The 22,156-nt window shown below is 37.5% G+C and overlaps 2 protein-coding genes and 1 pseudogene across 2 annotated transcripts; all 3 read left to right on the top strand.

The window, feature by feature from the left end:
- The first annotated feature begins 317 nt into the window (after positions 1 to 317).
- LOC120110180 lies at positions 318 to 4,324 on the top strand (annotated as a pseudogene).
- A 3,038-nt stretch (positions 4,325 to 7,362) lies between these two features.
- Positions 7,363 to 11,337, top strand: LOC120111250 (Golgi SNAP receptor complex member 1-1-like). The gene is made up of 5 exons (XM_039127792.1): positions 7,363 to 7,615; positions 9,440 to 9,667; positions 9,926 to 10,093; positions 10,870 to 10,983; positions 11,089 to 11,337. The coding sequence occupies exons 1-5, from the start codon at positions 7,580 to 7,582 to the stop codon at positions 11,200 to 11,202; spliced, it is 660 nt and encodes a 219-aa protein (XP_038983720.1). The 5' UTR covers positions 7,363 to 7,579; the 3' UTR covers positions 11,203 to 11,337.
- Positions 11,338 to 18,959: 7,622 nt separating this feature from the next.
- LOC103720355 (zinc finger protein 1-like) lies at positions 18,960 to 20,390 on the top strand. Its single transcript, XM_008810019.4, has one exon. It carries the CDS (start codon positions 19,383 to 19,385, stop codon positions 20,181 to 20,183), a length of 801 nt encoding a protein of 266 aa, XP_008808241.2. The 5' UTR covers positions 18,960 to 19,382; the 3' UTR covers positions 20,184 to 20,390.
- Positions 20,391 to 22,156: the final 1,766 nt, after the last annotated feature.

The following is a 22,156-nucleotide window of genomic DNA, read 5'->3' as shown; positions in this document are numbered from 1 at the left end:
AAAGAAAAAACTTTAATGGAACTTCCCACTGTTTTTGTTACAGATCATACTTATCTGCGAGGATGAGATATGTCCTACGCCAGATATTTAAGTAGTTTATTTGATGCATGACATCACATGGACCTAGTTTTCTCCCCTTGAAATAATTTACATTTCCATGCTAAATACATAGTCAGCTGCTTTCCTTAAACGGTAAATTAGCACTTTGGAGTACACGATTTAAATTAAATAAGATAAGTGTATTTCAAATTGTGCTATTATTCTAAATAATAATTAAGCAGAGTCTTTTTTTTGAGTTGAATAATCAGCACAGTCAGATGCTAAAAAACTTCTTGCAATTAGATACTACATCTATTCATAATCTTCATGATACTAAATGTGTTCTATACTGCAGTGAAGTGGAGTGGAGACAGGAAGTGCAACGGACAATGTTGGAATTACTTAATCAACTTGATGGTTTAGCAGCGATGACCGAATAAAGGTCAGGATATACTCTTTTTTTTTGTATTATAAAATTTTCCTACATTTTAAATTTTGAGAACGAAAAATGGACTTAGATTGTTCTTTGACATTACATATAGCTTATAATTTACAAAATTTCATTTTTTATATTTTCATCACTCTTACATGTATAATTATGTTCTCTTTTTGCCTTTTAGCATTTAGACATTATTGTTTTAGGCTTCAGAACCTTTTGGTCAATTGTTAGACAAAAGTGCACTGAGGCCCTTAGCTTCACCCCTCCAATGTTCCAGCTGCAGACATGCTACAATTGTAGACCCATACGTTCTTTCATGCTTTGTGTCTATATACAATTTATTGCTCCCAATAAGGTGGATTTCTAAATAAATATATTGTTCATTTATTATCCATGGTCAATCTCATTCTATCATCATTGTCGATCTCAAAATAGCCTTCACCAAGAGTGCATGAAGAAATGGTGAAGTGATTTTCTCAGAACAATTTGTGAAGCATGAGTGACTAGAAAACATTTGCTATGTGGCTTGTAATGTTGTAAGATAATAAAGATTGACTTGTATGGTAGTTGAAATAGACATTTACATTTTGGTAACCATATTGTAAAAGACATGATGGTGGGCTTTGGCTTGATGGTAAGGTTGTTTTCATTGCAACTTGGGTATCATATGTTCAACATAGGGAAACACCCTCTCTGCATGTGGAGATAGGTTGCGTACATCTAATTCTTCCTATTTCTTGTAGTGGCAGAGCCTCGTACACTGGGATGCGCTTTTTTATATTGTAAAAGACACATTATAGATAGATTTGGAGCGGATGACCTTAACTTTTATAACTTAATTTTGATCAAAGGTCTTGCTAGAAAATGTTGCAGCTAGACACTGTTGTTGTAAAAATGGGCTGAAGGCATAAAAAAGCCCATGCAGGCAGGAGGAATTTTTGGAGCTGCTGAAGCGCTCCGAGCAAGATATTTTTGGCGAAGTCAGATTCTGACGGGATAAGATGCTTATACTAACTCAGATAAAGTAAAACAATAGCATGAGGATCATTGCAGGCATGTATTTAGTTCCACATTTTGATCTTCGGTATCTAAACAAGGGTCAAGGATTCCAATAGATGAATTTTATCTCGTCTTTTTGGGAGAGGTCTTTGTCGTTACAAAAGGGATCCGGAATATGATATAATACCTTATTAGATACGTGGATGCACAACATAAGTGGAACTGAAAATGGTAAGAAGACAAGTTAAAGGGAAAAAATGGAGGAAAAGAAGGAAAAAACTGGACACAATAAAAATGGTTTCGAAGCATAAAGAAGCCTAGGAAGGCAAGAGGTATCTCTAGAGCTGGTCAAGCTCTCGCCCTCCTGATAAGATGTTTTGGCTGTGAGTCAGATATGACTGGTATGATGCTTCTGGCAATCCAGATAAAGCAAAAGAATAGGATGAAGAGTATGCTATAGTTACCTTATAGATATATGGATGCACCATGCATGTGGAACTGGAAATAGAAAGAAGAAATTTTGGGGTTGGGGGGGAGGGACTCAATCCAATCTAACTGAATTTTGAAATAAAATAAAGAAAGGTATGTTACATGATAAAAATTGTTTACATTTTATTCTGCGTCATATTGATAGCTACTAATAAACCTATTTGAAGGGATATGCAATTGGTAATGGAATATGTGCATGAACAGGGAGCCAGTTTCTTTGGCTGTACTCAAATGTTCTGGTTTTGTATGGCAGTTCTATGCCGCAAAGTACTTCAGATTCTTTCTACTTGATTTAGGAATCTGCAAATAGGTAAATGCCCATTATATGATGTGCCTTGTTCTTGAAGTCACCCTGTGCCCTAGACCCTTGAAAGAATTTTAAGTTTCATGATGCTAATCATTATTGGATTTGGATCTGCTAATAAACAGTTCATGAAAGGGTGTGCAAATGAGATGTGCATGGAGTGGAAGCTGGTGTTCTATGCCATGCCCCATGTGATATTGAATGAGATGTGTGCATGTACACCTTATTTCATCCACTTGTGTCCTAGACTCTTGAGGGCAACTCTAAGTTTGCTGATGCTGATCATATGGTTTGGAATAGAAATGCTATGTATCAGTGCTCACTGTAAGGCTTCATAGTGGTTTTTGATCTGTGAAGTTCTTGGCAAATATGTAGTATCATCAAACTATTAGTTCTGTTTTATTGTCTTGACAATAATGTTTTTTGATTTTACAGGTCATAGCAGCAACCAATCGTGCTGACATTCTTGATCCTGCTCTTATGCGCTCTGGTCGTTTAGATCGCAAAATTGAGTTCCCTAATCCATCTGAAGAAGCAAGAGCTCGGATATTGCAGGTGGTCATAACTGCTATGTCCTCCCAGTGCGCATGTATATTAAATGCATGCTCCACTAGAAACTAAGTTTTTTCCTTTTTTTTTGTCATCGAAATTTAGATACACTCTAGGAAAATGAATGTACACCCTGATGTCAACTTCGAAGAGCTGGCTCGATCAACAGACGATTTCAATGGGGCACAACTGAAGGCAGTTTGTGTAGAGGCTGGCATGCTCGCTCTGCGTCGAGATGCAACCGAGGTTCTAATCTCTTCCTTGGTTCATGCTATATCGCTTGAGTAATTCCTTTTTTCTTGCGAAAAAACTTTTCATGGTGCTGGTTTGGGAATGAGAAAGCACATGTTTCAGGCATGGCTAATCATGGAACTCTAGTTCCATAATGAAATGGCAGGCAGTTCCTTACCATTGCACATTAGCTTTCCTGTTTTCACCTGCAGTGATGTCCTGTCACATCTTCTAGTTTTGTTATGTGTTTGCGTCATTACTAGTTTGGGCCCAAAATATTTGGTTTGATTCTTTTTAAATGCATTAAATTTTGTCACAAATTGCATTTTAGCAAGTCATTTTACTCGTGCATGCATGCATAGAATGGTGAATAAGCATAATGCTTTGGTCAAAAATATTGAAGAAATTTCTCCTATATCAATGTTATTTACGATCATGGATATCTTATGCAATAGAGTTATGATTTCAAGTGCCAGCCTCTGGCAGGCCCATACCAGGCCGGGCTAGTACTAACATCTGCTGTTGGTGGGCATGGCATGTTGTATATGTTTTTAAATATTTTTAAACAAAAGGGTTATTTTTTATTAATTTGTTCAGCAAGGAACACCAGGTGTGGTGGCACTATGCCATGTTTGCCAGTTACATTTGCCTAATTACCTGCGATTCAATGCAATGATCACATTAAATATTGTTGGATTTAATGCATGTTTAATGAATCAAATGCACCGATAATCCATTTAGGAGAACCCACTACTACTCGTATTCACAACACCACCCAAATAATGTCTTTTTTCATGTTGTCACGGTTGTAATTAAAACAATAATCAGTTTACATATTTATTTATTTTTTAATTCAGGTGACACATGAAGATTTCAATGAAGGGATTATCCAAGTCCAGGCCAAGAAGAAAGCCAGTTTAAATTATTATGCTTAATAGTTTGTGTGGGCTTCCTTGTACTGATGCAGTTGAATAAAAGTTATGTTCTAAAATGTTAATTTTCTAGGATTTCTCCAACGGTCTTTGTTTAGAATACTTTTTATCATGAAGCATCGTAAAAATATCAAGATGTATCGTCAAATGTTGTCTTACTTTGTGCTTTATTGGGGCCCTAATTTATCACGGTTGTGCTGACACACCCTAAGCACGTTGCTTTGTTTGATACATAGATTGTAGTTCAGTCTGTGGGACCACCCTGTATGCCTAGAAATGATTATTGATGGATGAACTGAATTTCCATCAGTCATGTATATATAAATTGACTTGGTTTTCGTTTGGTGTGCCATATACCCCTTGACAATAATTTACCTATGGTCTCTGAGCAAAGGGAGTGGAATATTTCTGTCTGGATTGATTCATTTTTTTGGAGTTACCAGCAAAATTGACAGGTTGAGCAGGAAATCACTGATGAATGCATAGTTTAATGGGAAGTAGGGGACTAGCAATTTGCGTTTATCTATCAGTTTTGCTTTGCAATCTCTTGGTTAGCCCGACATTTTTCTTATAGAATTTTCCTCCAGCACGAACTGCAACAATTGGTCGTGGCGTGAGGTTGTCTCTCAGCAATTATCTCCCTTCCTCGAATGAATGGCGGCAGCAGGGGAAAAATGCCTGTTATATCTGACTACGTTTAGATGGCAAGAACCCATTTTCAGGCCAAGTTTACTTTGATGAAGTGCGTACTCTCTGAGCTGGTGAAAATGAGCATTTGTGCTGTCCGGACATCATGCATGCTACACCAAGGGAGAGGATGAAGACGGTGAATTCTGGGAGGGAATTAATATGTAGATCTGTGCTGATAATTCGCTGCATTTGAGATGGTGCTACCAGTGAAGATCCAAGCTTCTACAAGATTTGCTTTCTGAGGTGTAATTCCCTGCTCGGTACGGAGATTCTCCAGTATTCAGGTTGGCAAGTGATTTAACTAATTTACTGTGTTGGGAGTCGACGACAAAAGAGGTTAGATACGAACTATTTGGTGGCTGGACTTATTGCCCTTCAATGTGGTCACAATAGATTAGTTCTTACTGACGGCAATATTATACCTTTTTTTTTTGTGGTTCCCCGTATGCATCCTTTGCTTTAGATATCCATATTTCAACTTTGGAGCTAAACATTTCCCCGGAGAATTAATCACCTTCACTCAATTTAAAGACGTTCAGCAGCTGGTAGGTGCGGCACTATACAAAAAAGTACGACAACACTTCACTTAAAGTGGGATCAAATGCCCTGCTGCCATGTTGGTTGGATGTCACTGCCAACCAGATAGTAGTTATGCGCACCTTCGAGTCAGTAGCAACGGTTCACAGCATTTGGGGAAAAGTACCATTGGCCGGATATCAGAATGATGCTTCGCGAGCAATAGCATGTCCAAAACTGGTAAAAATAGTTTGTTTGGATGAATCTTCCAAAAAATGTTATATAACACTTCGCAGAAACCATGAGATCACTAATTCAATTGTTGACATCTTTCGCTGCACTTGCTCCTGTAATAAATTAGATAATATATATATAATTCAGAAAAGTTTTTGACATATGGATGCTTGAAAATGTGACATGTTATCTACAGTGAAAAGATCACTGACCAGCATATGTGGATGCGAACCCTCTTATATTAGGCGGCACCATCATGGCTTCCATCTCCAGATTCTGAAGATTTCCAGTTGAAGGAAATGAATATGAAAGAAGAAGAGACATAAAAGGGACCTGCAGCAATTAGTTGAGAAAGTACAAAAACAACGTACCACGTATGGCCGCCAAGTTTTCTTATTTGTACACTCCATGTAATGAACCATGAACAGACAGGAGCATCTCATGACCATGCTTTTGTAGCCTTAAAGTTTTGGGAGTCATGCCAGAAGATAATCGTTACCAGTGGTCTGCAACAAATATGGTAATATCCAGAGCTTAGAAAAAAGATGAAGAAAATACAAGAGTTGAAAAGGTGTCTGCAGCATCATCAATCCAAGTTTCTTTAATTAATAAAACTGATTTCATGCATACGTTAAGCATTTAACAAGCCACGAGAGAATTATCAATATCTGAGGCAACATCTGGCCTTAAGCTTAAATACAGAGGTGCCTGTTGTTCTAGGCATCTGGTTTTCTCATGGTACATTCAAAATCTAGAATGCAGGAAGGTTTTAACAAAATAATTTTGTAACCACAAGGAAAGATAGTGAGACTCAGAGGTTTTGAAAGGGTGATGTTTACTTTAAGGTCCACAATCAGAAATTTGCAGGTAAGTTGATGGGATAGGTTGTGGAGGATCGGATCGGGTAGACAAGATGGGGTGGGTTGGGTCGGATAATTATAGCTTACAGTTATAATCAATGAGATTACAACTCCAATATGAATGAGAGAAGTTTATAACTTATTCTCTTATGACTTTTGATTTAGACAGAGAATTCTAGTTGACATCAACAACTATAATATATTTTAATAAGAAACAGTTCATATATAAATTAAATTAATTGAGGGTTTGGAAACAAAACAACAAAAATAATCAACTATTATGATTTTCACAGAATATATATATTTTCTAAGTTTCAACAATACTAAATATCTAAAACCCATACAGCTTCTGAATTTAAACAAGTTGAGTAAAATCTGCTGCACTAGGCCAGTTTGGATCGAATACCTAATGAGTTGGTTAAAATTGCTACCTCTACTCATATATATTCCCAAGGAGTCAGGTTGCAGGCTTAAAAATGGCATGATTTAATCTCAGCTTACCATGCGAACCATGGACGGAATTTATTTGCAGGCTACCTAGCAACTTCATCAACACCATAGTAACTCCAATCCACCCTTGGAATAGGGCATATCCTTCTTTCGAGTACTGATGAGCTGATAGGCCATTTTCAAGCGGTCAGAAAAATATTGTATAAAGCAGCAAAATGCTGTCAGAAAATTATATTTAATAGAGTCCTTTCTTTAGCCTTACATTATTAAAAAGTCTCTCGACCCCATCTTCATATAAAACCGGCAAATCATTGCCGACTACATAAATTATTATCTCTACATCCCTGGGTTGAATTCTTGTAATTCCCGCATGAAGTTGGTCCAAATTAACAATTTTATTAAGATGCATGAAATATTATTTGTGGAGCCCTATATTAACCTGCGATTACTTACAGTTTTCTAATTCATTATTTTTCTATATCCGTGGTAAAACTAGGTGTTCTATATAAGACTTTCTTATCTATAAAAAAATAATTTTATTCATCTAAACAAACAAAAAAATATGAATAATTTTTTCACCGTATTTATCTACTAGAGAATGGCCCTTAAATATACCTCTTAACGCCCGGTCCGGTTTTTCCCAAAAAATCCGATTGGGCGTTCCTTCGGGCATCCACCCGCCGTAGAGAGGATCTGTACTGGAGAGGAAGGGGAAAGGCGGTTAACGAGTCCCATCTTGGGCTTCCACCTTCCATCAATTAAGATTTAAGAGTGCGCCCGTGTCCGAAGCAATCTCCTCCTCCTCATCAAACTTCGATCGCTCTCCCGATCGATCCGGCCACGAGCCATGGAGGCGTCGTCTTGGGACGCCCTCCGGAAACAGGTACTCTTCCATTAGATATCTTCTTGTTTGATTTGTTCTTCTCGTTTTATATGCCGCAAGTTGGAATTTTCGAAAGAGTTGGTGTTGATTTCATTCAGTAATGTGGCTTCTTTCAACAATTGTTATTCCCATCTATTACGGTATCTACGGATCACGAGTAAGATAGTTTGAAGGATTTTCCGTCCCTGTTCAAAATTAGGTCAAAAAAGTGGGATTTTTATGTAGTCAAATGATTATTTTTGGTTGATCTATTGAATTTAGCTCCTGGATATGATTCAATCGTCCTAATTAAATCTAGAGCTTGAAGATGTGATGCGTAGCTTCTTGAACAGGGAATTTGGATTCATCTGGACTGGATTTTTCGGATTAGAGGAATTTTAGGGCATTATGGGATCAGATGGCGGTGCTTAAAGTTAGCGATCTTTTTGCAAGAATTATTTATGCCTCGGTTTGGTAATGTGAAACTTGTACGTCGGGATTCTAGATCCAGCGTGTCTCATGTAGGAAGATCCTTTTTTTTTCTTTTTTTTTTTCTTTTTTTTTTTGCTTAGCTTCTAAAGTTTGAACTTTGGGGTTCTATGGAAAAAAAAATTTCTTCTTCAGAAAAACATGGAAAATTATCTTATAGGTCATGAAGGAGTTTTGGTAGATCTGATATTATTTATGCTGTCATCTTGCACGATTGTTCTAGAAAACAGTGAGCTCCCAGAGATATAAATGTTTACTTCTGGTTTGCTTAAAATAGGTTTTGAGTGTGTTCCAGATTGACAGCGTTCCACTCTTATTGAAACTTCTTCATTTGGCTTGATTTCTACTCGGGTCTGGCCTTTGGTTCTTATGGAGGGATGAAGTAAGGTTCACGGCAATAAATGGGTTGAAACATGGTTTCAGCTTATCTTAAAGCCCAAAAATTGAACAGGATCAGGCTTTATTAAGAGCCATTTAGTTTTTGCCTGAAACAGCTGAATTCGAGCATTTTCAAGCATGAACAATGGAGTGCTATCAGTGTTAGGTCAATGACCATGTGATCCATAAACACTTGTATCCATATGATTGTGTCAGACTAATATGTCAAAGATCAATAGATGTAGCATTTAAGCTGACACTTTAAACCATACTTTTCGAGTAATAACCAAATTAGTATTGAGGGGACTTACTTGACAGTCGATTATGTCTGCAAAAAGAATTATGTTATGTGAGTACTGAGTGTTTTATATATGACTATTTCCTTCTTTTCTCCAAGCCTTTCTCTTGTTTTCGATTTCATACAGCTGGTTCATGTTGCTTTTTTGTTGCAAGTCCTTAGTGATATCCTCTTGAGCAGCCTTCACAATTACATCCTTCTTACTACTTTTGGCATTCCAACATTTTTTAACTTGACATATATTTAGTTTTGTTTCTTAAAAAAATATATATTTAGTTTCCCCCATTCTATAGAGAAACCTTTGAGATTCTACTGCAATTTTGTTTCAACAAACTGTTTTGCAACTTTTTTTTTTCAGTTGTAGTGAGGATGTATTGCACCCAACACTTTACATTACCCATCTATGCGAAACGGCATATACAAGCCACTTAGTCTGACAATTTCATACAAGAAATACTGAAACTCTTCAAATAGGAATAAAGCTATGGAATACGTGCATATATTCCTCCAGTATGAAATGAGAACAATGAAACATACATTGTGTTGCATGATTACAATATGCTGTATTGCTTCCAACAGGTGAATACTATGCTGGTATTTGTTTGAAATCCATTGACGAAGTGAGCATTTGATAGAATATATCCAACCTTTAGTGAAACTGTTTTTTCTTTTTCATGCAGGCAAGGAAACTTGAAGCTCAGCTGGATGAGCAGATGAATTCATATCGTAGATCGGTTTCCACAAAACCTGATGGTTCAGAGAATGATCTTGAATCTGGAATAGAACGATTACTGAAACAACTTCAGCATGTTAATTCACAAATGCAAACCTGGGTATCTTCAGGAGGCTCAGAAATTCTTTCACATACATTAACTCGGCACAAAGAAATTCTGCAAGATCTTACTCAGGTACAAAAGCTTGTTAACCAGATGAAGAACCAATAAATTTAAGCTAAATCTGATTGTTAATTTTAAATGAAACTATACCTAGAGTATGCAACTAGTATGTACCAAGATAAAGTGCCCTTGAACATTAGAATTGACATGCTGCTTTTATAGTTATAAGCCTCTCATTGTTAAAAAGACTAGGATCAGAACTACATCAGTGCTTGGCATCTGTAGATTCTGGTGAATGCTAACCCTGGTGTTTAATTTTTTTAAATGCAGGAGTTTTATCGGCTCCGCTCTAGCATCAGGACTAAGCAGGAACATGCATCACTCCTTCTAGACTTCAGGGATTTCGATAGGGCAAGATTGGATATGGAAGAGGGAGCTGGTTCTGTTGATCAGGCTCTTCTTAAAGAACAAGCAGCTCTAAGTAGAAGTTCAGGACAGGTCTCTTTCTCTTTCATGCCCTCCATTCTCTTCCTCTCTGTACCCCATCTTGTCCTGAAGCCTTTGCCGGCTTTCATCTTGAAATGCAGCTAGTGGAATGGCCAGGTTTGATGCTACATGGATGCATCATTAGCTACAAAAGAAACTTATCTTTACTGGCTAGCATCTTTAAGGAATAAATAATGTTGACTGATATCTCATCAGTACTAAGTCAACATTTTCAATTTCGGTACTCAGATACTATAGTATACACTTTATCCAACAAACTTAAACAATGGCTATTTACAAGGCCACCATTTTTATAAAACTGTCCACTTCTAGTTACATATCAACGAGCAGGTGATTCGCATTTGTAAATCTACTTATTAATCTCAATTCAATGTTTTATAATATTAGTTTATTGTACAGTTTTCCTGCATCTGTATTCATATTTCAAATATCAGTACTCAGATGCTATAGTATAACTTTATCCAACAAACTTAAACAATGGCTATTTACAAGGCCACCATTTTCATAAAACTGTCCACTTTTTATTATACTTAGTTTTTGTTAACTATACTTTTGTAATATGTAATTAAAAAAAATCATTGAAAACATTATTTGTTCTGCTCTTACTGTATATCAATTTGAAAGAAACTTTTTTATTTGTGATTGTTTTTATTTGAATGAGTTGGCCAACTAAATTTGTGTAATTGACATCGATGACTTGAAAAGGAGATTGTAGAAGCTATGCAATCATGAAATGTTTTCTGCTCAAAACTCGTGTTTGACTGCAGATGGATACTGTGATATCTCAAGCCCAGGCTACTTTAGGAACACTTGTTTTTCAACGCTCTACATTTGGTGGTATCAACAATAAGATAAGCAATTTTAGCAACCGAGTTCCCACGGTATGTGATGAGTGTATTTTACCTGATCCAAAATAAATTAGCAGATTGATGCCAGTATTGTTGAATGGATCATTTATCAATATACTATATTCATTAATTGTGCAGGTAAATCATATTCTCTCAGCAATTAGAAGGAAAAAATCAATGGATACCATCATTCTTTCCCTTGTTGCTTCTGTTTGTACATTTCTTATCTTGATTTACTGGCTGTCAAAATAGGGTGCAGTTTACATATTGAGCTGCAGTCCTTATTATATTAAGATTCTTTGTCACTGTGTTTGTTCATCAGTAAGCTGTTTTGGTTTTCGAAAACTCAAAATGCAGTCACATCTTATCTATCTTCCTTTTGTTCCATGCTATGTCTAATGTTTAACGGATGCTTCTTGAGACACGTGGCATGTCATGGATACTTTACCGGATGCTTTGCTGGTATAGATCACCCACTTGTTTAGTCAAGCTAAAAAACCAGCGCTGAGATGTAGTGGACTGCCTAACATGGTGAAATATCTAGGGGACATAATTAGATCACTTCATACTGTTCCTTATCATATGATAGGTTACAATCTTCTTATATCAAGGACCTGCATGGAACTTGCCACAATGCTAGTCTTTCTAATGTTAGCTCTAATGGGAGCCGGAGCATATCCAATGCATTGTTTTTTTGTTTTTGTTTTTGCTTTTTTCTTGAGGACAAGGGAGGGATATCCGATGCAATGTTGTTTAGCAAAAGGGTAGCTGAAAGAGAGCACTGCAAGGGTCATGTAGAGCGAAGGTTGCAGGCAATGCACCAAGTAAGGTTTCCACATGAGGAACTTGTTTTCGAGAATCACGAGCATTGTCTAAATCCTTACAAATGTAATTGACGACACACTCTTAAGCCATCTCATATAGATTTTTTCCATGGCGGAAGGTGAGTTATCAAATATTGACAATGATGGGTACCATTCTAGGAAAAGACCCACCAATATTGGTAAGGCTCCATATGAATCTTAATTTCTTGTTGCAAGATTATGGTTTGACAAATATGGTGGGAATGCTGCTTCTGGGTTCAAACCTGAAAATTCTCCCTGATGCACGCCCTACTGGCTGATGACATATATTTCCTTGGTGACCAAGTCCTAGAGGCTGGACACAGAGGGTTGATAGTTCATAGTCAGGCATGGGCACAAAGCTTTACCATCTTTAGAATAGAAACAAGGCCTAATTCAAGTTGCTCCATTGCTCTCCACAGTAGGCGGCACTAGAGGACCCCAAGAATCAAGCTTGGATTTACTTAAATGTCTGTATTGTAATATCAAGCTAAAGAGCAGATTTGGTTAAGATCATGGTTGTTTGGCTGAGTCAGATACAATTTTAACTAGAAATATATGTTTAATGTGTTTTTCATTACTTGAAACATATTTTGTATTTATATGAGGATTAGGATTACACATATCGAGGTTTCATTAGATTTTGCTACGCCAAATGGCCCATTTACTTGTAGTTGTTGCAAGAGTTCGTCTTCTTGCTTTTATCTTGGGTGGATTACTTGGAGGTATTTTTTGTTTTCCTGAGAAAGGAGGTAGTTGAAAAGAGGTAGATAAGAGAGGTGGATAGTGAGGGAGGTCAAGGAGTGGAAGGTGACCAGGAGTAAAATTGTTATATGCATGCAAGTGAGATGAGTAGGGCGGAAACAGAATTCAAATGAGTTGTTTGCCACTGAAGTCCTATCTTTGAACAAGAATATAATACTTGGACGCAGTTGTAGTAAGACCCTGTTTCACTCGTGTCATTTAGTAGCTCTTTTCAGTCAAGCATTGCATCACAAATGCTTCCTATAGTTTGCTTCAAGGTGAAGGGAAAAAAGCATAACATCACAAATTACAATTACGTAAGCCTCTTTCTTCCATATCGAGGGAGAAGAGGAAAGTAAAAAATCGGGGATTGAAAAAGGCATGAGCTTTGGGCAATTTAGCGAAGAAAAAACTACTTGAATAGAAGTCAGAATTAAGACAGATACAGACTAAAGATATGAGCATAACAAAATTTTGTTCTTGTAGATTAGATGATTTTATTCTGACGTATTCGTCATGAATTTTTCATATGTCAGCAAATTTGTTTTATTCAAAAATACAGATGGAGAGGATTGGATAATTATCTTACTAGATAAGGCATAAGTTTCCTTCAAAGTGGCAATAGTTCTGAAGGGGGGACAAAATGCAGCCCCCTGTTAGTTGCTCTATGTATCAGTTAGCAAGATTTGGTGTCCTGGTTATTTGTCATTCCAGTTTCACCTGGGGGAAGACCTCTACACTATTGGCTTGAGATGAAAAGAAACATATTCTCCAAATAGTATGAATAGAAGGATCAGCAAGATGGCCTGACAATTAACAATCCATTTGTTAAAATGTATCACTTTATTGGCTATTAGCAGAAGGCCAAGATGGCCTGACAATTAACAATCCATTTGTTAAAATATATCACCTTATTGGCTATTAGCAGAAGGCCTTCTAGTTTATATTTATATTTATATTTATCTGTCTGTTATGGATCATCTTCATAAGATTTCTTATCCCTTTCTAAATCTTTGTTTATCCATATGGTACTATATTCTCTTATCTAGCTACCCTAATTTTTTTCCTCCAGATAATGACAGGAACTCATTAGAAACAGAATTCATGTCAACTAACTGTTAGTTGCTCAGCGATCTGAGTGATCAGACTATTGTTCATTCAGATCCACTGATAATCTTGTGTTGCTTGCTTGTAGCGCTTATATTTGGGGCTCGAAAGGGATGGAGCTTTTACAGTTTTTTATGCAATACCGTGCTGAAAAATGAGTTAACAAGTAGTAGATTCATGGTCTGAACGTGTAACATTTGGTAGCAGCCTTAGTTTCAAGGAATTTCGCCACAGCTCCTGTTGACAAGTGCTCTTCCTACTGTAAAGAGAATGCTATTTGTATTTGCAGAAAACCAAGGAGAGAGGTGGTCATTAGACTCATGCTTTAGTTCATTTAGAAGCACTTAAGGAGCCCACCTAATCTCCGCACAGATGAACTATTTATTGGCTGAATTCTCATAGGAGACTTTGGAAGGGAAGCTGAAAGCATGATTCTCCGAACTTGCGAGCTCAAGGACACCCTGCACCTCCCACTTTATTCCAGTAGTAAAAAGGTTACTCGGGAGGAAATGGTATCAGGTCAAATAGCTTGCTTTCGCTTGCTGAAGGAAAAACCTTTACCACCCATTAAAAATATTAGTAATGGGAATTTAGGGATGCCTCAGGTTATGGAACTCTCGGGCTATGAGAAGTGAGAAGTAGCTCTGCATAATGATAAGTTTATCTATGTAATGTAAGCAGCTGATATGAGGTGTCTGAGAATTGTTGAACAATGGAAACAAATTGAAGTCAGATGCAATCCTTTGAATGGACAAATGAAGAAAGTGCAGTGCACTTAAATAATTATGGGAATCAGTGATCATGCAAGAAACTCAGTTTTTGCTAATTTATATACACATACAGAATAATACCATCAATTCCTTGATAGGTGGTCTTTTATTGTTTTCAGACACACGTTGTCTATGGCTGAAGATGTGTGGAGAACTGTTTTCTCGGAGAAAGAATACATGTCGTGCCTTCAGCTTGAGGCAGGGAAAAAATATCGCACACTAAGCTTTCAATATAGAAAACCATTTTTATACAACCTAGATTATCAAGGTCTATACTTCATTCAAGGGTGATCACAACATTCAGTCAATATTGTTTAACATCGGGTGCCATTTTTGTCAGCTGGAGACCATTTTAGACTTTAGTTTATCAAGGTCTATACTTCATTCAAGGTTGATTGGATAGTTACATTTTTATTCGACCTAGATTATCAAGGTCTATACTTCATTCAAGGTTGATCGAATGGTTTATCAGCATGTGTTTGCAAATCGGAGACAACTGGATAAAATTGGCAGGTGTCTCTTGTAACAACATCTCATCTTTTCCATTGCAGGCTTCAAGGTTACAATGTTACTTACTCAGCTAAATGGTTCCATACAGTTCTAGTTCCTTATTCTTTTTACCCCCGAGAGACATTAGAGCTAATGGGTGCAGAAGAACAAGTCGGAAGGCAAACTTGAGAGCCTCCCTCCTGTCATTATCTGAGAACAAATCAAACTATAGATGTTGATCATGTACATGTGTTGCCTTGGACTGCGCCAGTTTTAAGGACGCAGTAAGTGCTATAGTACATCATTTTGCACGACCCAAGTAGCTAAAAAATCACCTGTTTTCCATGAAAGGACTATCATGGCACTCAGGTACCCATGGGCTGGAGATGGTGAGTTGCCTCTGGCACTTCGAGGTATTTTATTTTTTGATTTTATTGGATGCATCCGTACTCGTCTGGTATGATCCATCCGCCTTAGCAAATAATAATAATAATAATAATAATAAAGAAAAAAAGAAAAGAAAAAAAAGAAGGGACTACACTCTCTCCGTAGGGCCGCTGCCGCTTGGTCCGTCTCAGCCCGGACTGGGACTTGTTTCTGAGTAGAGTATATTTAGTTCTCGCAGTAATCTTTTAGATAAATAGATGGCCCCGAGGCTTCTATCTTACTCGGCGAGCATCTGCAAAAGACAATCTGATGGCGACTTCAAAGGAAAGACTAGGTCTTTGGCCCAGTCCTCCTATTGGTTGGTGTTCTTGTTCATCCATATCTGCTGATGTTAGCCAAAGTTTCTTTTGGTGGAATATATATATATATATAGGAAAGATGGAAACATTTAGAGATCCCAATGAGATATACTCCTTGATGCAATAGACAAGCTAGAAAAAGATATTCTCACATCACTTGTATGTCAAGGCATTCTGGCAAAGGAGTGGAGATATATGAAGCACGCCAACAGGTCACTTAACAGCTGATAATTTCCTGACAGTCTTTTTGAAGTGGGGGAAGGACGAAACAATGTGATGGAGTGGACTTGAGTTTGTGACGAGTGACGACAGTTGAGAGAAAAGGAGTGCTCATCTCAAAAGGGTTCGCGTTGTATCTTTCAAAAGATTAATGAGTCTTAACTAGATTGCGCCTCGCATAGATCTCCAAGCACTCTAAATTTTTCTTTCATCTGCTTGCATCGATTTTAAAGTGGCCATGGCGCAATCCAACTGTTGATGCTATGAAAGATAGGTGGATCATTCTTTCGTGCAAAAGATTTCCATCCGAACTCATCTCGAAGAGGATGTTTCTTATGAGTATCCATAGGATGTGGACATACCATATAGAAAGCTGCATATGTTATTAGTACACGAGGAGGTGGACTTCTACTTCTGCACTTCTGAGACTAAGGCCCTGTTTGGGAGAGCTTTTGGAGGGTCAGAAAGTACTTTCTGGCCCTCCAAAAGTACTTTTAGATAAAAAACTGTGTTTGGTAAATTTTTCAAAAAGCTGTTTCAGCTTTTGCGGGAAGCTGAAAACAGCTTTTGAGAGGAAGCTCCAATTTGAAGCTTTTGGAAGGAAGCTGTTTCAGCTTTTTCGGAAAGCTGTATTTTTGACAAAAATGCCCATATTAAAATAACATAATTACATAGTTTGTCCCTTTATAAACCTAAAAATCTGCTGGAGCAAAGAACCCTAGCCGTCAGACTCCCTTCCGTAAGAAAATGTATTTTTCTTTTCAATTTTTGTATGCATCTTTTGAACCACATTTTAGAAGAAAAAAATTTTAATCCTTTTCCATACCTTCCAAAATCAATCTATTGTTTTTTTTTTATCATCAACCTCGCGGCCCACGCTGAGGTCCTCCTCGAGCGTGGACCACGAAGAAGAGCCCCTGGACCGCGGAAAATTATTTTATACTAATAATTATAATATTTTATACCTTTATTTTTGTATTATACTATAAATATAATATCATATTATATTATATCATAATACATTAATATGTTATGTTAAATAATTTAATATTATGTTATATTGTGGAAAATTAATTTATACTAATAATTATAATATTTTATACCTTTATTTTTGTATTATACTATAAATATAATATCATATTATATTATATCATAATACATTAATATGTTATGTTAAATAATTTAATATTATGTTATATTATGAAAAATTAATTTATACTAATAATTATAATATTTTATACCTTTATTATTGTATTATACTATAAATATTGTATTATATTACATTACATTATAATACATTAATATGTTATTTTAAATAATTTAATATTATGTTATATTATGGAAAATTAATTTATAATAATAATTATAATATTTTATACCTTTATTATTGTATTATACTATAAATATTGTATTATATTACATTACATTATAATACATTAATATGTTATTTTAAATAATTTAATATTTTGTTATATTATGAGAAATTAATTTATACTAATAATTATAATATTTTATACTTTTATTATTGTATTATACTATAAATATAATATACATTACATTATATCATATACATTAATATGTTATGTTAAATAATTTAATATCATGTTATATTACCAAATATTAATTTACTCTAATAATTATATTACTATTATGCTATATTAACATAATATTATTTTATATTACAATAATATTATACTATATCATATATTTATATATTAATTTATATTATGTTTTATTGTATTCTGTTGTATAATACTATGCATGTCCTTTATGGTAATTTTGTCATATAAAAGTACTTTCTCAGTTTGTTTATCAAACACAAAACAAAGTACCACAGCACTTTACGAATGTAGTTACCAAACAGCAAACAGCTTTTTATAACAGCTCTACTTCAGACAGCTCTACTTCCAACAGCTCTACTGCCAACAGCTCCCCCAAACAGGGCCTAACAAGGTGGGATGGGCCATTCCACATCAGCTTTACCACCTACTTGCCGGCCAAATGTCGGCCAAGCTCGCAAAAAATTTACAAAGAGATGAGTGCCTTTGAAGAAATTTTTTTTAAGGGCTTTGAGATCTGCTACCTCCGGCTTCCCAATATAGATCATGCCCACCCCACGGATAGGAAGAGCAAGAATGATATATCAGGCCATTATGGGCTTTTAAACTGGGGCCCTTATGCCATGTCATAGTGTCCACTAAGAAGAAGATGTTGTGAACCTACTGTAAGCATCTATTCAGCTGTGCATGCTTGCGAGCCAGGAGAGAGTCTTCATTGAAGGGAAAGAGTTGAAAGGAGGCACACTTTGATCAACCATAGTTAGAATTCAGTTGAATTAGCTGCATTGAAGTAAGATGGAGCATGACAATTTCTAACTCGAGTATTTCTAAAGTTCACAATTGAATATATGCGCTAAAGATGTCAACTGTGAGCTCTGTAAGTTGATTTAATTATGGCAGTATAGGAGGAAAGGTGGCTTGTTTTTTTAATGGAAACCATCATCAGGGCTTCCCAAGCCATTTAAAGGCAGTCAACCGGGAAGTTTCATGGAAAGTCACTGATCTAATTAGGACAGGCCTACACGCAAAGATCGTTGTATGCTAAAAACACTAAGCAGTCCAGTTCTTTCTTTGAGAAAATATTAGGCAATACAATTCTACGGAAGAAGCTCAAATGGTAAGACTACCATTAAAGGCCGGCCGAGAGGTTATTTCCATTACCATAAAAAAATATCCTTAATCCTTAACTCCCTTTCATTAAATAAACAAATATCTCGAATCCCATATAGCTTCCGAGTCACCTTGCAGACAAAAAAGAAAAAAATGGATGGTAACTTGCCAATAAATTCACTTCATGGCACCCTTATCTCCGCTTGTATGTGGAATCCTTCGCATTCCCAAGCCCTTATAGTTCCACGCCCCATTTATCATGCAATGAATAAAACGTGCTTGTGAGAATTCCATAAAAAATAGCAGCAGTTGCCATGCGTTGGAGAATCCAAATCCATAAATTTTGGGCCCAAAATAGCAAAACAATCAGCTAAAGCGCCGAAGGGGTTCTTATGCTTGACCAACAGACCAGGTTCATGATCTATGTTTCCTTGATATCGTGGTACCAAATAAGACATCTATCAACCTTAGTTTTAGATTTTTTTTTTTAAGTATAACAGCAGCTCACATCCGATGGATATGAATATGGCTAATAAAGTCGAAAAACAAAAGGTTACAAAAGAGCTCCGGCGTAGACATGTGGTCCATCCAGATAAAATTTTCTAAATGATGAGTAACAAAGAAGTTAATCCAATCAGCTGCATAGTTTGGCTTTCTATAAATATCTGTGGGGGGGAGAGAGAGAGAGAGTAACCGTAATCTAGGCTACATTCCCATTCCATACTTGGGAGACGGCAATTAATCTTCATCGTCCAATGTATCCTTCTTTCCATTCCTCGGAGTCCAACCCTCTCTTTTTAGACGGCACGAAACATGAACAGCCAATCCCAAGCCTGACCCTCTCCCATGGAATCTCTCGGCGCCACCACCCATTCTGAGGCCGCTTCAAGCATCTCCAACAACAAGACCATCATGGTAAAGGCCGAAGAGAGGGAAGGAAAAGTAGGGGGAGGAGAGCAACCAGAGTGCAATGAAATCTTATTAGATCTCAGCCCCTCCGATAAGGAGTCCGATGATGGCACCTTGTCGTCAGCCCAGCCGGTGCTCGAGCTCGACCTTATCGGATCATTAGGTGCCGCAGCCGGCCCGACCGCCGTCGAGGCCCCAGCGCCGCCGGAGCCCCCAGAGTCGGAGGAGCAACGGGTGTTCTCTTGCAACTACTGCCAGAGGAAGTTCTGCAGCTCGCAGGCGCTCGGCGGGCACCAGAACGCTCACAAGCGCGAGAGGTCCCTCGCCAAGCGCGGTCCCCGGCCGGGCCCCGGCCTTGCCCACCACCCCATGCACTGTTTTCCACCAAGCATGGCGGCGCCGCCGCCGCATGGGGCGTTTGGCTGGAGACCGCTGGGAATTCAGGCGCACTCCATGGTCCACAAACCTTATTACTTCGGGGCAGTGCCGAAGGCCGGGCGAGAGCTAAGTGGCAAGCATGGGGGGTGTCGGCCGGCGGCATCAATCATCGATCATCAGCCGGCCGTCGTTGGGAGGCTACATATGGAGAACTTTTGGGCCGGCGGTGCGGCCGGAGGTCCTGCTGCAAGGTTCGATGAGTCGGCGGTGGCGGCTGGAGGGTATCGATGGGGTGGTGGGAATCAAGTGAGTGTTGGGAAGGAGGAGGGGCAGAAGCTCGACTTGTCTCTGAAGCTTTAGAGTATGTCAGTTGTGGTAGTTTTAGACTTTCGATCTCTAGAGACAAGTCAAGTTCTTGTTATAGGTAAGAAATTGTTCATGTGGATTGATAGTCGAGGAGACTTTTGATGATGTTCTTCGGTGGTTGAGAACTTTCATCCTGATGGATTGAATGCTTATCTTTGTTTGGTTGTAGATATGAATGGATGCCAACATGTTTTTTGATCGTATAGGAACAATTCCTTGAAAGCAGAGAAGGTTACCCTTATAATTAATAAAGAAAGCATTTCACTAAATACATTTCTCATAAGATATGCGATTAGAAGGATGGGTTTTTAAGGACAATTAAATTCCAAAAGATTTCCTCTTTTAGTTCGATGCACTGTCATTTTGTACTTCTCGCTCGCAAGATGGTAATGTTCATGATTATTCATGTCGGGTAATATTTTGTTCATGATGTTGGCTTAGAAAGCAGTAAAAGAATTTACAAATTAAAAAACATTATAAATTATAGTCCTGATGTTCGGTGACCCCTTTTGTTTCAATAGATTACTATAAGAGAAAATGCACCAACCTCAATTTTAAATTTTCATGTAGGTGGGCAACTTTTGCCAATTATGGTAGATTTACACATCACACACTTCATATAATACTTCTAATAATTGTTTCTATATAAAATTTTCTAGTTGCCTTGGTACAAGGTGTCACGGGTCGAAACATGGAGGCTAGCAAACATAAAATTCCCAACTTTTTACCGCATTAGTTTAGTTTGGGGGTATCCATCACTAAGACATACTAAAAGTATTGCCAATTATGCTTTGCATTCTCGACTGTTAGTTTCTATAGATCGTTTAATGAATTGAGAGGATGCAAATTTTTGGGAAAATAATCAATGCCACATTAAAAAGTTTAAGTGGAGAATTTACAGCCTAAACAACAAAGATAGTAAGAGTTGCCTCCCTTTACTCTCTCCATTAACTCGCTGCGCGAACATTGACTCGAGAACTCTTTTGGCATGCGATCTATTTCATTGATTAGAGCATTAAGTTTAGCTTAAAGTCGTGGCTGGGAGTTTTCTGGTCCCATGGCAAGGAAGTCGGCCCGAAATCAGGGTGTGCATGAATTTGAGAAGCCAGTTAAGAATGATAGAGGTCGAGTTACAAATCCGTTTCAACGTAACGTGCATTAAGTCGTGTACTTTACCTAACGAACAATGTACAGAATAGTTTTAACTAGACGTACAAATGAAGGTGGCAACTTGTTTGCTGGTTAAGTTAGTGGTTAGGGCTGAAACTTAGCATTCAATAGGGTTATAGGGGTTTAGGGATCTGGAGGGTTATGGACGCAGGAATCGGTTGGGTTGGATCGGGCTCCAGCTTGGTCCAAACTCAACCTAAATCGGTTTCAGGTGTAGAACTTAGATCCAAATTCGATGCACCAATTGAAGAGTTTGATCAAGTAGGGTATCCTTTCATGTTGCGGAGACCAAGTTCTAAGGTTAAACTCAGATTTTTGAAATATTTTTTTGAAAACCAAATTAAATCCTTTTGGGTTCGATCAGAACAGATCCAATTTTATGGACACATAGCTCAAACAGAATGGAAGTCAAGTCCTAATTTGGAATCCATGCCTGACCCCCTGAGTCTGAACTACGGACGGTTGGGCAGCAATCTTGGATTAGTTGGTGCTTCAGATGGTGCAGGTGCACTCGACTCGCTGGGGTTTAACATATTTGGGACGTCAAATGGAACATGGACCATGATGCAACTAAGGTTCAAGTCAAGCAGCTTCAAGCGCCTACACCGTAACTATGGGCGCAAATCAACGCCCACGTCAACTCAATCACGCGTGCGTGTACGCAGTGAGTCCTATTTCAGAGTACAAAAGTACCCTCTTCCTACGGACCTCTTGTCCTGCTCTTTGAAAAAAATTATTTAATTAAAGGTCACATCGAATTCTTTTATTTACATGAATCCAATTCTCTCTCCAGTCAG

Source organism: Phoenix dactylifera, chromosome 1 (assembly GCF_009389715.1).
Source record: "Phoenix dactylifera cultivar Barhee BC4 chromosome 1, palm_55x_up_171113_PBpolish2nd_filt_p, whole genome shotgun sequence".
Lineage (NCBI taxonomy): Eukaryota > Viridiplantae > Streptophyta > Magnoliopsida > Arecales > Arecaceae > Phoenix > Phoenix dactylifera.
The sequence above is the reverse complement of the archived record's forward strand: the minus strand, read 5'-3'. Positions and strand labels throughout refer to the sequence as shown.

Coding starts and splice junctions, on each gene's coding strand:
- LOC103720355 (XM_008810019.4), top strand. CDS start 19,383: ATGGAATCTCTCGGCGCCACCACCCATTCTGAGGCCGCTTCAAGCATC.
- LOC120111250 (XM_039127792.1), top strand. CDS start 7,580: ATGGAGGCGTCGTCTTGGGACGCCCTCCGGAAACAG. Junction 7,616..9,439: donor GGGACGCCCTCCGGAAACAG/GTACTCTTCCAT, acceptor TTTTTCATGCAG/GCAAGGAAACTTGAAGCTCA. Junction 10,094..10,869: donor TAAGTAGAAGTTCAGGACAG/GTCTCTTTCTCT, acceptor GTTTGACTGCAG/ATGGATACTGTGATATCTCA.